The 17,740-nt window shown below is 31.0% G+C and overlaps 1 protein-coding gene across 1 annotated transcript in view; it reads left to right on the plus strand.

The window, feature by feature from the left end:
• Nucleotides 1-17,740, plus strand: part of LOC134712419 (cyclic nucleotide-gated channel rod photoreceptor subunit alpha-like) — a 109,672-nt gene that overhangs the window by 54,682 nt on the left and 37,250 nt on the right. The window contains exon 3 of the mRNA XM_063573946.1: nt 12,157-12,450. Coding sequence (XP_063430016.1) covers nt 12,157-12,450 — 294 coding nt within the window. The remainder of the gene's footprint in view (nt 1-12,156; nt 12,451-17,740) is intronic.

Below are 17,740 nucleotides of genomic sequence, written 5' to 3' on the forward strand. Positions count from 1 at the left end.
TTGAAAATGGAAAGTTCACAATTGGAAAGCTGAAATCATCTCTTTTGTCGTAATTCATTCAAAATTGAAAATATGAGGATAAAAACAACACTCTATTTTTTATTTAAAGAAAGATTGAATATTGTATATTTTTCATGACACAAGTATTCATCATTTGAACACCCTCTGCTGCATATCTACATAATTAATGTATAATAATGTTTGAACTGATCATATTGACAAGTTTAATTGGTCAAACAGGTGTTGCATAGATAAATAAATATCTTATATGTTTAGATCGAAGAAAGATAATGTAGAGTAATGTTTGAAAGGACTAAACAATATGCTTAAAGCAATGTCAATACTCGTATACATGGAAAGCAACATTGTTGATAATTCATTTATGCTTTCAAAGATTATAAAAAAATGGTACTTTATGTATTCGTTTGGTAAACACGACCCTGAACATTTTAGAAGGTTGTAGCTATATGTATATATATGCTGTTCTCGTCACTGTCGTGAGGAATCTGTGTTTACATTCCTTCCATCATTTTAGAGTGTCAGACGTTAAGATTTATATACCTATCAAAATATTAAGTAATCTAATATACTTGCTTTCAGATACAAGTTTTCTTGGTGAAGTGTATTTGTTTTTCATGTGGCCGTGTAGTGGATGTAAAGTTTGCTGTCTGTAGTGCCGCTACTAAGGTGTAAAGTGTCTTTTTTGAACTGATTTCATTTAGATCTATGTAAACTGTATTTCTTGCTTTAAAATAACTCAGATAAAAAATCAAAGACAAAATGCAAAAGCTTCGCAGTAGATTCCTTAGAAAATACGATAGACTACGGTAAGTCTATAAATGGTAACCTTACACTGATCATCATGGATGGGTTATTTAAATGGGAATCCTACACTGATCATCTATAGGAAAGGTTGCAGTAAATATTCATAGTACTGAGACTTTATATGCGTTTTATGTACTGGTAAATTGTAATTTTCACATAAAAATCAGTTATAAGGAAGTCTTAGTTAAGTTCCACAAATTGTGTGTATTACTGAAACATCTTTTTAACACGGATTAAGTGTACGCATTTGTACCTGAAGAGGTAATTAATATAAGCCGTTTAGGTACGAAGGAGATCAATATTTCTAGTTATAAGACTTATATTCATTTACAATGACATTTATTATAACCAAAATTTCTATAAATTTTCAAATCATTTCAAATATAAAGAACACTATGTCTCGTATTTAATAAAGATGTACTTTATATGGAAACTAGCTTGAAATTCAAACTGTAATTGATCTTAACAATAGTAGATATCTCAATGTTAACTACCACATAATTGACTTAGATTGGCATAAAGTTAAAGAAAAGTAAAGACTACCAAAAGAACGTTGAATGCAAAGTACAGAAACACTTTCTGTGGCATTGAAATAATAGTGCATAACTTGTCATATTTTATTATCGTTTCGGTAAGATGGTTAAGGATTATGGCGAATTAATTTGGTACAATACACGCAATTACTGTGCTGAAAGTTGTGTCTCAACCAGACGGAAGTAGATACTAACTGTAATATTGTCCATGTGACTTACACATTGTTGTGCTGTCTGGACAAACCTTGTTCGCTTACACACTTCTTAGTCAGTGATCAAGTTATTATTAATTCATACTTCTACTTAAACATGGATTAATTTATTGCCAACCAAGAGCAAACGATACAACTAAACGAGGAAAAGCTTAATTTCTATTTTCCAATTGTGAACTCTCTGTTTTATCTAGCGGCATAAGTATCATTCAATCATGCTTTGCTCATTGTTGAAGGCCGTACGGTGACCTAAAGTTGTTAATGTTTGTGTCATTTTTTTTTGTGGATAGTTGTCTCATTGGCAATCATACCACATCTTCTTTTTTGTTTTATTTCCTTTAATCTGATTAAATATCATACAGGAAAAGGAATAAACGAAATAAAATGAAAATAAGTTTCAAATACATACAAAAATAAACTTACCTTTATATACAGGTAATATCTGTATAAATGTTGAAACAATAAAGATTGTGCATTTTACTATAGATATAGGAAGATGTGGTGTGAGTGCCAATGAGACAACTCTCCATCCAAATAACAATTTAAAAAGTAAACCATAATAGGTTAATGTACGGCCTTCAACACGGAGCCTTGGCTCACACCGAACAACAAGCTATAAAGGGCCCCAAAATTACTAGTGTAAAACCATTCAAACGGGAAAACCAACGGTCTAATCTATATAAACAAAACGCGAAACGAGAAACACGTATATATTACATAAACAAACGACAACTACTGTCCATCAGATTATAATAGTCAGTTTCTTTGGTGTAAAAACGGTCCAACGACTGCTCTTACGTCAAACCAATTGTATCATTTTTTTCAGACAGGTATCGTTGCAGTGTATCTTTGTTGTTTATTACCTTATTTTCTGTATCAAACTATATAACAACAATATGCAAAGCAAACGCAAAAAATATAGAATCGGATAATTAACACTGTTTTGACTTGTCTGGAAAAAGAAATTGGTTTTCATTTTAGTGTTGTACGTCCAAAGAAATGAACAAAAACGTCGACAAACTACAGCTTACAATACCTCTTTCTCAATTAATGTTTGGTACATTTATCTTTGTCGTATACATTGTGTATATATTTAATGTTAAAAATTGTTTAACAACATTTAAGCAGTAAATTATTAAATGACTTGCATATTCTATGAATGGTAAATGGTCTAAGTGGTAGTCAATTAGAGTATTGTAGAAGTTATTCACTGCTGTATAATAGCTTATACCAGTAATGACACCTAAAAATCAAACATTACAACGACTGTCGACAATCCTTGGAACTTATTGTTAGTGTAAAGAATTAGGAGATAACTGTATTGTATTTTAAGCTTGGACTTCGTAAAACGTAGATTTTACTGTCGCAAATTGAGTTTACCTAGCGACGCGGAGCGGAGATAGGTAAACGGATATTTGCGACAGTAAAATCAAGTTTTACGAAGGCCAAGCTTAAAATACAATAAAGTTATCTCCATTCTAATGCCACATATGAAAATAAATGTCATTTGATAAATACTTTGGCTTAAAAATGGCATAAATGAAAAAGTCCGCGAAACTGTTGCATTGTCTTTAGCATCTAAACAATGTGACGTCATGTGCTTACTCTGGATGTTAAACATCAATACTAAACATATTTTTACTTTTCGTACGCTTCAGAATGGTTTCAATATAGACTAAAAGAAGATTTTGAGGCTCAAAATGCGAATATCTTGTTTATTTTTTGAGAAATTACATATCCCAGAATTCAAAATTGTGGCTTTCTTAGTTACGGACTGGTAGAACGTGGAATATAACCCCTCAAAATATTTATCAACGTCCAATGAAAATTATTGTTACAAACTAATTGCATTAGAATGTATGATTTAAACAGTTATTTTGTAATTGTTACAGCCCACATAACCATATTTGGAAGACTAAATTATATACTAAATTTAGTCCTGGTATCTATAATGAGTTCATTTTCACACACTGGGTCGATGTCACTGCTGGTGGAGATTTATTTCCCCGAGGGTATAACAAGCCCAGTAGTCAGCACTTTTTGTGCTGACATGAATTGTCATTGAGATGGTTATATTTATGAATTTATTGTTTACAAATTTTTGAATTTATTGAAATACTAAGGCTTTTCTACCTCAAGCATAGGCTACCTTAGCTGTATAAAAATTTTGTCAAAACTTTAGGAATTTTGGTCCTCAGTGCTCTTCAACTTCGTACTTTATTTTTTTTTTTCTTCTTTTTTTTTTTTTTTTTTTTTTTTTTTTTTTTTTTTTTTTTTTTTTTTTTTTTTTTTTTTTTTTTTTTTATTTTTATCTTTTTTGGATTTGAGCGTCACTGATGAGTCTTTTGTAGACGAAACGCGCTTCTGGCGTATTTACTAAATTTAGTCCTGGTATCTATGATGAGTTGATTTGAAATAAGATTTTTGTCAATGTTTTATTCAGATTGGCATAGTTGCAAATACATGCAGTAATGCTTTCTGAATTAACGTCTCTTAACATTAGTTGTTTTTCGAACATGTCACTAATTAGAAATGGCTAAACAAGAAGACGATTTCACATATCAGAAATTGGGAAAAACGAGCCTTCCGTCATGTTGTGCTTGAAGATATTAAAAGGAAAAGTAGCGAACATGTTTTTTTATATCAATTTGATTGACTGACTATTTGGTTTGTTGTTTAATTTTGTGATTGTAGTAGAAATATCTTAGAAGGAGCTAATATAATCCAGAACTCAACATTTACTACAGAATTCTAAAAGTGTCCAAACACAGCTAAGGATAATATATACAAACCAAGGACACATTATAAAATGAGGGATCTATTGGTTTAGTGAATTTATCTTAAAATAACTTAATATTAGTTTTTATAGCAGTTAAAATACAAGAATCATAATAGCTTGCTGGTTTACATGGTTGTAAAAGTGATACAAAGATCAAGATCGATCATTTGTATGTTTATTGTTTGGCTCTCATTTTTTTGTACAAGGATAAAGGAAAGATGGTGACAAATTAAATTCACATACAGGGTTTGTCAATCAGCAGTAAATCTATTGGTTTGTCATTCGATTGTTTAGTTTTCGTTGGTCTGTCAGTTGCCAAAGCCTAAAAATGATTTTGATGCTTGTTGCAACTTGGTGAGAGATCAAAATTGTACGGTTTATGAGGCATTTGGTACTGTCAGGGTGCTTAGAATAAACAAGCAATTTGTCTTAATAGCTCATGGAATAATTTGAAGCCCAAAAATGATCTTGATGATTGTTGCAACTTGGTGGGGAAAAAATGTACGGTTTATGATACATTTGGTACTTTCGAGGTGCTTAAAATGAACAAACAATTTGTCATAATAGTTCAAGGAATGATTCGAAGCAAAATACTCTCGACGTCTACTGGACAAATTATCAAAGGTACTGGCCAAATTATTCCCCTACCTCTTGGGAGCTCTGGTGTTAATACATTATTACAGACGTGAGAAGGACGATTGCTTTGACTGATTTGCAGTTATATAAAGTTGTCTGTTTCACATCAATCGAAATTAATATTGACACTTTCGTTAACTCAACATGTTAGACATGATCTTTGCAGACAATGCTTTCATTATTTCATTTTGTAAATCCTAGTCAGAAAACTGTCATGGAAAGTTCTTTGATGTAAGTTTTATTGCCATAAGTACTCAGTTTATGTGGGTCATCCCAAAAAATACAATGTATAACCACTTCATGGACAGCTGTGTACATGTTGCGATAAAAAAAACAATTTACATCTGCCATGTAGGCATGGGGAGAGTTTAAAATGAAATCAAATATTTCATTATTTTTTAAATCTTTATTTATGATTGATTAATAGATTGGTTATCTCAACACAGCACAATAACGGATTTCGAGCCAATAAACAAGTAAAAGATGATATCAAATTATCACGAGAAAAAAATATATATAGGATGATTGGCAAATAATTGGGGAAAAAATTGTCGAGAGAGAAAGAGTTATGTAGGATTGGAAACTGTAGCTGCGGTAACGGAACACAATAGACTTATTTTTTACGAATAGTTTTGGGTAGGTACTTTATGAGGTAAGACACTCACCTAATACAGGCTGATCATATTTTCTCTTTTGACGACACTTTGCGTCTATAAACTATAAAACTAATTTCTTAACTTATGTTGGTGATCCTGCGTACATGCGAAAGGATAAATAAAGGCAACAGTAGTATACCGCTGTACGAAATTCATAAATTGATTAAGAAAAAAAATCCGGGTTACAAACTAAAACTGAAAGAAACACATCAAATATAAGGGAACTACGACACAACAGAAACACAACTCTAAAATGTAACACACACAGAAACGAACATTTATATGTCATTTGTAATGACAGAGGTATGCATATGAATTGAAAATATTAAAATAAAAAAAAACTTTAATGTAGGATGTATTCACCTGCTCCGGAAAACATTTCTTAATAGTAGTAAAACATTTTAATTTAACACGACTTTAAATTACCCTAAACTACTAGTTTGCGTTTCGGAAAGAGGAAAACAAATCATGTTTATAGAGACATCAAATATTTTTTTTCAGAATTTGACATTTTGAGTAGTGTAACTTGGGGAGTCAAAACGCTTCTTTCACCTCGGCCAAGTTGCACTTTTTTTTTGTTTTTAGTTTTTATTTGGCGATATCTGTTAGTTTGAATTTTTTTTTACAAAAAATGCTGTAGATTTAATTATATTTTTTTTTATAAAACCTTAAGTAATGTAGAGATTGACATGTTATTGATTCATGTCTATTTTTAAGACTATTTGCGCAATATTTCTATTTTCTTTTCTTTTCCCTGTCGGTCATTGTGTTGCTTAACTCATTGGTGTTGAAGCAGTTCGATTCCGGGTGGTATCACCAGCGCAGTAGTAAATTCACTGGGACTATAACAAACTATAATAGTGTTTTTTTTTCCTGCAAATTTACTTAATTAATGGCTTTTATCTAATTTTGAATTTATTGAACCATAAAACTAATTTTTGACTCTTCACAGTGAATAATCTGCGAAGCGGATTATGTAAAATGTGAAGAGTCAAAAATTTGATTTATGGTTCAATAAATGTCAAAATAAATCATTACCATTCATTATAAATAAATTCTTTCAAAAATAAGGCTCACAGAACTTTTTATATTATTTATATTAACAGTAACACCGTACACACATGTTGGCGTATGAATACACAACGTCAGAGTTGGCTCGTCGCCATCAAAATTGACAACATTGAAAATAAAACTAATAATTTTAACCAATCAGAAGACAATAAAAACACTAAATTTATTTATAAATAAATGAAAAGGAAAACATGCATTACTAGAATAACACCCGACCACTTAGTGGTTGATTGTGGTCTTTGGACTCTGTGGTATTTTGATGATTACTCTATTATCCGTATAACATAGACAAAAACAACGAAAACGCATGGCCCAGATAGTTCGAATTCGTACAGGTACACTTTGTCGTGATTTAAAACAAGTTGTAAGTCTGCACAAATCTCCCTTTTTCGCTCTCAGAAAACCAACGAAATCTATGCGAACAATTTCAGTACTCTGAACTGGCTGTAATATCAGTAAATGTTATACCTTTCTTTGTCGTGTTTTAAACAAATGTTTTACTTTTAGCTCTCTTTTTTTGTCATACTATGTTTTTTCATTTTTAATTTTTATAAATAATTATTCTTTGAAGTTGGTGTAGATATTGGCAGTATTTCTTCAGAGTGTTTAGAGACTGGGGGCTACTAACTAGTATTTAGAACTTGCTATACGGTTTCAAGTTATAGTTTTATTTCAAGTCTGTTATTGGTGACCTTATATTGATAAATCAACGGCATTGATATTTTATTTATTTACTGGCTTGCTTACCAATTGACATATCCTCCGAATTCATTTATTTATGTTCAGCTTTAAAAAGGGTACAGCAAAGTATAAGTTAGATTTCCCCCATTAATTATTTTTGTCTTAATAACCAGACTTAAGTTTATACTTGTACTTGTATGTAAATTATACACGGCATTCAAAACTCAAGCAGTTGGTTTACCATGTGGAAAATTTACCACTGCTATAAAAGTGCATCAGTTTTACATCAACTGCATGATTATGTAGATAAAGCATTAATTATAAACATTCTCTTGATGAACATCTACGTTTTTGTCATTTGAACAGGACATAATTGAATTTTGATGGTTTTGAATAATTATGCACAAAAGAATTGCGAACATTGAAATACAATTAGTAAATTTTACGTTTCAAAACACATAGTGATAACATGTAAATTTTTCTCTGATATTTGAATAAATTTGATTTAACTTTTGACTGATATTGCAAAATATCAAAGTAGAATGTAGGCAGCAATGTTTGGGAGGTGCTCGATGCAATCTCTCATGTATTGAAAATAGTAAAATTATTCACTGTAAAAATAACAACTAGGCGGGGACCATATGCGGATAATTAACTGCTGACCTTCCAAGAGTTCTCGATGGCTCTACCTATTCTCCTTTTCAATATTTTGTTATCTGTTGAATGTCTTAAAAGACCCTTGGTAATTCAAAACATCTAATTGCTTTAAATCTATGTCTAAAATACATAATAAATCCTACTTTTAACATGCAAAATTGATGTTTGAAAAAAACATTAAATATAAGGTTACATTTATATTTAAATTAATGTAAAATAATGCTGATGTTATGAAATTAAATACACGTACAAAATCAATAAAATGACCTTATCTATTTTCATTTCTAGAAAAAGTGTAGATTTATTAGTAATTAATAAAATATAGGGACATTTGGCGCCAAGAATTACTTCGAAAATGACATCCATCCAATTGCCTGTGTGAGTGTCTACATTAGGGATGTGAAATGTAAATGGATACTGTTAAGATTTATGTATAATTAGCATGTCTTCTGCCATAAAATGGAAGCCATCTTCAGTATGATAAAACACAAAGTCAATACTTGTCAGAAATAATATAACTTACATGTTTTTATGTGAAATTTTTTGTTGCATTGTACTTTAAGAAATTAAATTTAATCTGATAATCAATTCTCGTGGAAATCATTAATACGCTTTCATGCAAGGCGTAGTTGAAGTTTTGTTTGTACATTTAAGGTTACTTTCTACGAATTTTCGTAGGTGACCTCCTTGTGTCCTTTAGGAAAAACCCATTCATCTGTTGTATGGCATTATTTCTAAGATTGTTTGATTTTTAATTTTTTCGAAAATTTCATTTTTATAGCAAGAATTTATATTATTATATGACAATGAATAAAATCTAGATGATAAGAGAAAACTGTTTTCACTTTAATTACCGTACCAACTTATAAGTTACACAATATGCAATAACTGGAGGTGCTGGGTTAACCGATCTATGTTAAATGGTTTTATCTTGTGTTCCAACTTTTGAATAGATCTTTTATGTATACATGTATGCATATATTTACTATGATATCAGTGTCAAATTATCGCCAGCTATTATAGAAATAATAGTCAGGATATAAAATAAAGTATATATTTTTTAAACAATGGACATGTGCCTTGAAAACATCATATTTTATCGGGAAACATAAAGGCTTTACAGTTTTATTAAATTTAAATAAAGAATTCGATTCTCCTTTACAAATCTAAGCATTTATTTGTTCAAATTGATGCAAAAACGAATAAAATTGTAATAAACATAGGGAGATCCTGTATAACGAATTTCTTATTTAAATGACAATGCCATTGTTTTGAAACTTAAAAATTGTCGGCGGAAACAAATAACAAGCAATGAAACTCGCCAGGGCAAGGCAGGATAAAGAGGTACAGAAATTTATGAAAAGTTGAACGAAAGCAAAACAAAGCATTCCAACAGTTCCAATAATCCTATCCAATAAGTTTGATGAACTTGCAAAACCAGCTGAGTATAAAAGTCAAACACATAATTAACAAACACATATATGCTTGAATTGATATATCGTAATATTTTTGGTTTGTCTTTTCGTTTATGGTTTCTTTTCTTCTTTCAAAACTGTTGTTATTACTGTTTTAGAAAAAAAGAAAAGAAAACGTAGTATGCTTGAAATCAAGCATGGTCTAAAGGCGCCTTGTAATGAACAAAGTATAATGAAAGGAGGGCTATTTACCTATTTCTGGTTGATTTAATTAGTTATGGACATTGCGTCCTTCAATGAGAAGTAATGAACAATACAAAAAGGTTATTAGTGTGATAGTGTTTGTTCAAGTCAAATAAAAGTCGTACTTTATTTATTTAGAATGAAACATCAAGGCATTTATGTAAAACATATGCTCAATGTGTGACCATAAATGTTGTTTTACTATAAAATAGATAAATTCCTTCAGTTCAAAGTGTGACAAAAAATATAAAAACTGCTTTAAGTAGGACTATTTACCTATGAGCATGGAACATACTAACAAAAAATACCATCTAATAAATTTGAAATGATTTCATTCGAAAAACGCTATATGATGTGCACAAGCAAAGGATTTGTGACACGAGCTATGCCCTTTTACAGTGATAATTTTGAACTTTCATACGACTATCACTACAATATAATAATTATTACGGAGATGCTGAATTTCCTGCCATTTATTCGTCATCCACGCACATAAAACAACAATTAACCTCAATTTCTATATACTTTCTTGTGTACTATTATTTGTCTGATTGTCTTTTTCATTTTTAGCCATGGCGTTATCAGTTTATATTCGATTTATCAATTTGACTGTTCCTTTGGTTTCTTTCGCCCCTCTTTTAGGTATAGAGATAAGATTGTTTTTTTTAGACAAGTGCTTGTGACCATCCACAAAACTTGCGGTCATCCGATATTCAGTACTATGGTTGTTAATATCACCATGCACAATTATTTTTTCCTCTACCAGTTTCCGCATTTCTTTGTTTAAAAATTAAATGATATTATATGCAGTTATTTTGTCTTTAGAATATGTTAGAATTCGGAACGAAAAAAAACATTATAACTGTTACTGACCTTTTTGACCCTGTATATTATGGTATATTACAATACATTTTACTGAACTAGTTATCTTGATCAGAGTAAGAAATTTAAACAAAAATTACGAACATCATATGGTAAACGCACATAACTATACTGTTGCCTTTACTGGAAAAAACATGATCTAGGGAAACGTATGCAGTTTTATCTTTGCATGGAAAATGCGACAGGAAAGTCTCAAGCATGCCAATAAATCATATTTTGAAGGAGCTTCTGCTTATAATCGAACTCAAGTTGACATAGATGAATTATTAGAAGAAACTATACAACTGATGTTGTCTATATTATCTGCATAGTCATTTTTTAAATTTGAATAAACTATTATAAATAAGAGTTATTCGTGAAGTCAAAGGTAATTATGATGTCGGCCATAACGTGGCGATAGTCTAGCCCTTTAAAATAAGTATTGGAAAACTATCAAAATATTGATTTGAAGACTTCATATTTGACAGGAATAGTTATTAATAATAGATATGAAAAGTCTTTGAATTGATAAGCAAATTGATTTGACAAGCTTTGACCATGGAACTGGTGATTGACAGTTGTATTACTAATTATATTCAAAACACGACGACAAGTCACGCTTGATCTTAAAATTTAGTTTAAAAACTTATTCTTCGATGTAAGAACGTTAACTCTCTTTATATATATCAACGGCAAAGTATTGCAATACTGAGGGTTGGCGAATCAGGAAATATACTTCCGGTTTTAAATCCTAATTGAATAATTTAGAGAAACCTTTAAGACGTACTATTTATTCATTGAGAAATGAGATCTCATATGTGGAAACTGCATGGGATCTACATGTAGATTTGAAGTTATTATTATGACAAAATGTTACAGATGCAATGCATTTGTATAATAGATTACAAGATTAGGTTCCACTTGTCGTGATACCAATCCCAACCTCCGTTGACTATGACATCACCGAACGAGTTGTTTCTCCGATTGCTTACCTGCAATGATTAAAACAACTGATGTCAATAAAGGAAGGAACTGCTTACACCAATCACCTCAGTTTAACCCCAGTATTTGGATTGGGTTTATATTGACCGAGCTTTTATTACGTGTTTTGTGAGCTTGTTTGTCTATTTGTCGGTTTTTTTTTTGTCATTTGCATGATGTTGTTAGATCTTTTTTAGTTGTAATCCCCCTTTTTCCTCACTGTTACCAAGTCAGGAATATTACAGTTGTCATGCCTTTGTTTGATGTGATCGGGCTTTTGATTTTGCCATTTGATTAGGGAGTTTCTTTTTTGAATTTTCCTCGCAGTTCAATATTTTTGTGAGTTTTTTTTTTGTTATATTTCCTTTTCTTTTTGTTTACCCTTATTGATATGAATAAAACGAGAGAAAGGAAAAAAATCCAATAGACATTAAAGTTTTGAAAACAATGGGTTTTTTTTTGTTAAACCCCTGTGTACATTTTTGATGATATACGGCTGTACCAAAGGTAGAGTTATTTGTTGCATGATTCAGTATCTAGTATACAATGATAAAGCCAGTTGTCAATTATATAGCTTCTATTTACCATTTTCTTTTTGTTTTTCAGCTAAACTCGACGGAGTAAAAACTTACATGTCACTAAGACGGGTACCAATGAGACTACAGGATCGAGTCATCAAATGGTTCGATTATTTGTGGTATTGTAATAAATCGACTGACGAAGAAAAAACGCTCAGTTTACTTCCGGATAAGCTCAAAGCGGAAATAGCAATTCATGTTCATTTGGATACATTAAAAAGAGTAGAGATCTTCCAAAATACTGAATCAGGATTTTTATGTGAATTAGTGTTGCGTCTTAAACCAGTATTATTTTCTCCCGGGGATTATATATGCAGGAAAGGTAAGTTTTTTAATTAAATTTATATATTCAAAGTATACACTAACAAATCAAGCAGTTGTAGATCTCTACTAAGATCTGCAATTCATCTATCAGAGGCGTTTTGTAAAAAAGAGGGGAAATAACTTATTGACCAGAATCACACAAGTAAAATTAAAATAAAAAATAAAAATAAATCTCTAATCGAACATCGGTGGAAAATCAAAGCTGCAAATCATTCAGCTGTTTTTCCGATCATTGTTTGCGTATATGTAAATGTTGAGGAAGTTTAAAAGGAACCAGACGAGTATTAACATAAAAAAATATGTACCATGGTATCAACTGACTTTCAGACAACCATCGCCATAAAATTTCATATTAAAGGAATGGTATGTACTGAAAGTAAGAGGAAACGTTCATATGTTACAACGACTTTCTTTTGAGTTAAACAACCTATCATGTCCGATAGTATATTCCTTTTTGAAAAGTTTGAAAAGAATAACTTGCCCAAGACAAAAGAAAATAAATGTTCATTTAAAAGATTCAAATTTACAAATGCGTTATATTGTAGACATCTTACATCTATTAAAATATGTGAACACCATGGAAAGTGACCATGGGATATCATCATAAAGGAAAAGAAAATAAACGATAGGAAAGGAGATATCGTTCCATTGTCGTTATTTTTGGTATAGACAATCTTTTGAATTTCAAAATATTAAGGCTCGAAAAGGATTAAAGTCCCACTAAGCGTTCGACTCATTATGAATTTCACGTCGATCATTTGTTTATGAACCAAAAAAATTATAAATTCGCAGTTCATTACTATTTTTATATAAGAAATCAGACATGTGTTCAGGTTAATACTTGCGTGGCTTCCACAACGAATTTAAACCGAAATGGGAAGTTATATCTACAACGTTTTTGATTTAATGGCATTGCAATTTTAAAATATACATTAATGAATCATTGTGTTAAATAAGTTGTTACATTGATTTACTTATTCTGATGAAAATACATCTAAGTATTTGCAATTATTTATAGTGCATCTTAAAGTCAAACATATACATATTCCTAATAAAAAGGAGACAGCGATTTAAAGATTTCAAACAGCAACGTCATTAAGACACGATAGTGTGTAACGTCAAAAACAAATTGCATTGTTTTTAAAACAGCACAACAAAAGAACTATTAACTGTTCCAAATGATACCTGAAGCATATATAATTAGTCTACAGTTTAACTTTTATTAATATTTTTCACAATAAATATACACACAAATCTATCGAAAGACAAAATCATTAAGAAAAGTTGAATTTGATACAAAATATTCGGCAATACGTACAAATAATAGACATTATAATTGTCAACTGAGGCAACTGGCAGTCAATGAACAAATGATAAAGGCTTGGAGCTAACTCAAAATCCAGAAACAGTGTCAACAGATATTAACATATTCTTTGTTGCGATTTGAGGTTTTATTTAACTTTCTATAGAGCATTCGTCAAAACATAAATATTTGTAATTGGACATTTACTGGATGCAAAAATGTCTAAAGTTTCTTGTTTAACTTGGTTAACCAGTAGACACCGGGAACATTTGTTCTGTAGCGTCGATTTAATTCAGTCGCTGTTATCTACGATGTTTTGGGTAGATGAAGTATGCATTAAGGATTTGTAATCTTAGTTCCATCAAGTGAAGGTGACCTTAGACAGGTTTGACTGTTCGACTCTTCAATTCATTCGCGGTTATCTACGATGTTTAAGGAAGAGGCAGTTTTTATGATGGCTTTGTTAACTGAGTCCTTCAAGATAAGTTGACCAGAGATGAGTTTGATTGCTTTAATCAGCCTTTTCAGTGGTTTTGATGCTTTTAAATGTTATATGTATATGACTTTCCTAATTTTTTGACTTGAACAAACAAGATAAAAATTGAGAAGAGACACGTGTCGTGCACAAAATGCAACCGGCAGCGTAAGTCCGGTTACCACTGCTACCATCATGATTAAAATGACACGCAATGTACTTTTTTTTTACCCTTTTTTTGTTTAATGAATTTCTCACCGTATATATAAAACGAAAGTTGCAACTCCCTCTGATTTAGGTTTGTCTAACAAAACTTTAGATCATAACTTAAAAACTGATGGACGTTATTCCAGACAACAATGTCATCCTCACAGATGAACTGAGATTATAGAAAGACGAAAATAAGTCCCTGAAGACCTTAAGATATGCTTGCTGCTTAATTTCTTTTAAATATGGAGAATTTTTCGTTACATTTTGATTTCGATACGTTTCCCTCATTTCTAGTTTGTAACCTGGATTTGTTTTCTCTCTATCGATTTATGAATTTTGAATAGCGATATACTACTGTTGCCTTTATTTCTGACAATCTCAAGAAAATTCAAAGCCTCTGTACAATGGTATTGTTTTCTGTAACGTGGATACTGTCTTAACCTATAACTTTTAGTGTTTTACAAGTAGGATTTTTGTTCTTATTTTTTTCTATCAGCAAAATTATAACTTTATTCCATTTTATTGTCAGACAGCTTTAACAACATATCAATCATGTGTTAAACAGTTTTCTAAACATTGGTCAGTATTTGACCTCAGTGTAAATGTCATCCTTGTCTCTGAAATGTTTCGTGGTAAAGTTAAAGGGTAAGGTAGCTTATTCTACTAAATTTAGTCCTGGTATCTATGATGAGTTAATTTACAACCACTGGGTCGATGCCACTGCTGGTGGAGATTTATTTCCCCGAGGGTATCACAAGCCCAGTAGTCAGCACTTTTTTTGCTGACATGAATTGTCATTGATATGGTTATATTTATAAATTTACTGTTTACAAATTTTTGAATTTTTGAAATACTAAGGCTTTTCTACCTCAGGCATAGATTACCTTAGCTGTATTTGGCCATACTTTTATGAATTTATTTCAATGCTCTTCAACTTCGTACTTTATTTGGCCTTTTAAACTTTTTTGGATTCGTGCGTCACTGATGAGTCTTTTGTAGACGACACGCGCTTCTGGGGTATATACTAAATTTAGTCCTGGAATCTATGATAAGTTAATTTACTTTGAGTGTGTGGCTCACGTCAACTTTGGTATATATATTCAAGGGTTTACATCATATTAAACCTATTTAATAAGTTTTGAGTCAAAAGGTTTGATCCAGATTTTGAGGTTCACTTAACCTAGAAATCAAGTAGGGCGACGGGTCATTGTCTCCTGCTCGTGATTTTTTTTATGCTTTTTGATACACAGATAACAACAAACGAAGTTGCATGATAATCGGTAAACGCATCTATGTACTGTGCTGCAACAGGTTATACACATTAATTATATTGATACAATCAATCCAAACTGTACTGAGTAAAATAGAGGTTCGTTCATGTAGTCGATGCTAAACTGTGATCTTATAACCAGATGTCTGGTTTATTATCGATATACTTTGATTATGAAATATGATTATTCAATGAAATCATTTATTTTGTGACTTAATAACAGTATCAACTGATCGGTGTATTTGGCGACAGCTGATCAAACTAAATGAATGTATATTTGAACTGAATGAAAACAGAATTGCAGCTATTTCACAACGATGACTATGTTACTTGGTTTAAAGAATAAATCAGACGTATGTTAATGATTGAGAATTAAACTTATCTTTTTTGATACATATTAAACGTACTGTAAATTTACACATTAAGTTAACAGAGTATCTTCTACCTCAAGCATAGTTTACCTTAGCTGTATTTGGCAGACCTTTTAGGTCCTCAATGCTCATCAACTGCGTACTTTATTTGGCCTTTTTAACTTTTGACTCACTGATGAGTCTTTTGTGGACGAAACGCGCGTCTGGGGTATACTAAATTTAGTCCTGGTATCTATGATGAGTTTATTTATAATAGGTTTCAACTATTTATCACTTCGACGGTACTTCAGCTCAATTTCTTTTCTCTGCAGCTAAATATTTGTTATGTAAGCTGTGTTGAAATGTGATATTTTTATAGGATACTAAACCTTTTGCTCTCAATTTGTAATGATTTTGTTGTAAACTGTTTACAAAAAAAACCTCAGAAACTCATAAAAATTATGTAATTAAGCTTGTGTTTAAGTAATTACAGACATTTTAGCCCCAGGGAAAGAACGAGGGTTTATGCATGATGATGTGTCAAAGTAAAATGTGAGGTCGTTATTCATAAAAGGACAATGTGTACAAATGTCGTTAACATTTCTATAAATTGTTGCAATTCTTAACATGAAGTCAAGAGACGTATATACAATTTCAAAAATGACGATCATATATTTGAACAAAAGGTTGTTATTTACTAAAACTTATACTGTCACGACATGCTTTCTGTCTACAATCCTTGATAATTGATTTCGTCTCCTTTTAGTTTACTGAAAAACTGCAAACTAAACACATTTGAAATATACGAAAATAATTACTCTATGTTAGGTCGTTCAAATTTGACTATTTTTTATTGAGATATAATTAGGTTTCGAAGGTACCAGGCTTATAATTTGTTACGCCAGACCTTAAAATGAACTCATTGGCTGTGAAGCTAGTATAAAACTTCACAAATTAAATGATCAGAAGTACGAACACAATATATGTCTTATTAAGGATAAACATTATACTGCAATAAGTTGTTTTCTCTTGGTGAGGTTGTTAAGTTATTATTGATACGGTTGTCTTTTTATCGCTATATTGTCTTCTCTTAGTGAGTTTGTTCCCTCTTGTGTAAATTGTTTAATCTTCTTTTGTTGACTTTTGTTGTTCGATAAGCAATGTTTTCCTTTGTCTCCTTGTGTTTTTTGCAAACTTGGTATTTCGATATTTATATCACCCACCCCACTGAATTTGTCATATTTTATTAGATATAGTATACTTTTAATAATGTTTTTTTCCTTTGACAACTTTGCAATTAATATTCAGAAACGTGACGTGCCATATACACCATTTGGTATTATCACACAATGAAATACATACTGGCTTATTGCTCAGACAAATAAATGAAAAATAAAGAGATGTGTATTATTGGCAATTATCTATTAAAGATAAAAGGACATAGACATATGACTTTTTCCCACACAGAACATCGGACAAGTAGATAGTCTACTTCTAAAAGACAAATAAGTAATTATCTAACTCATATTTGTCTATTTAATTGTTGTAGTATGCATGAAATATCTGTCACTGTACATTCACCAATGTAAAGTTGACTTATAACTATTAAGCTTATTTGCAATGTAGGATATTTCTATCTTGAATATGCATGAAAAGGTTGCCACTGGACGTTAAGCAATA

The sequence above is a fragment of the Mytilus trossulus genome, chromosome 3 (genome assembly GCF_036588685.1).
Source record: "Mytilus trossulus isolate FHL-02 chromosome 3, PNRI_Mtr1.1.1.hap1, whole genome shotgun sequence".
NCBI lineage: Eukaryota > Metazoa > Mollusca > Bivalvia > Mytilida > Mytilidae > Mytilus > Mytilus trossulus.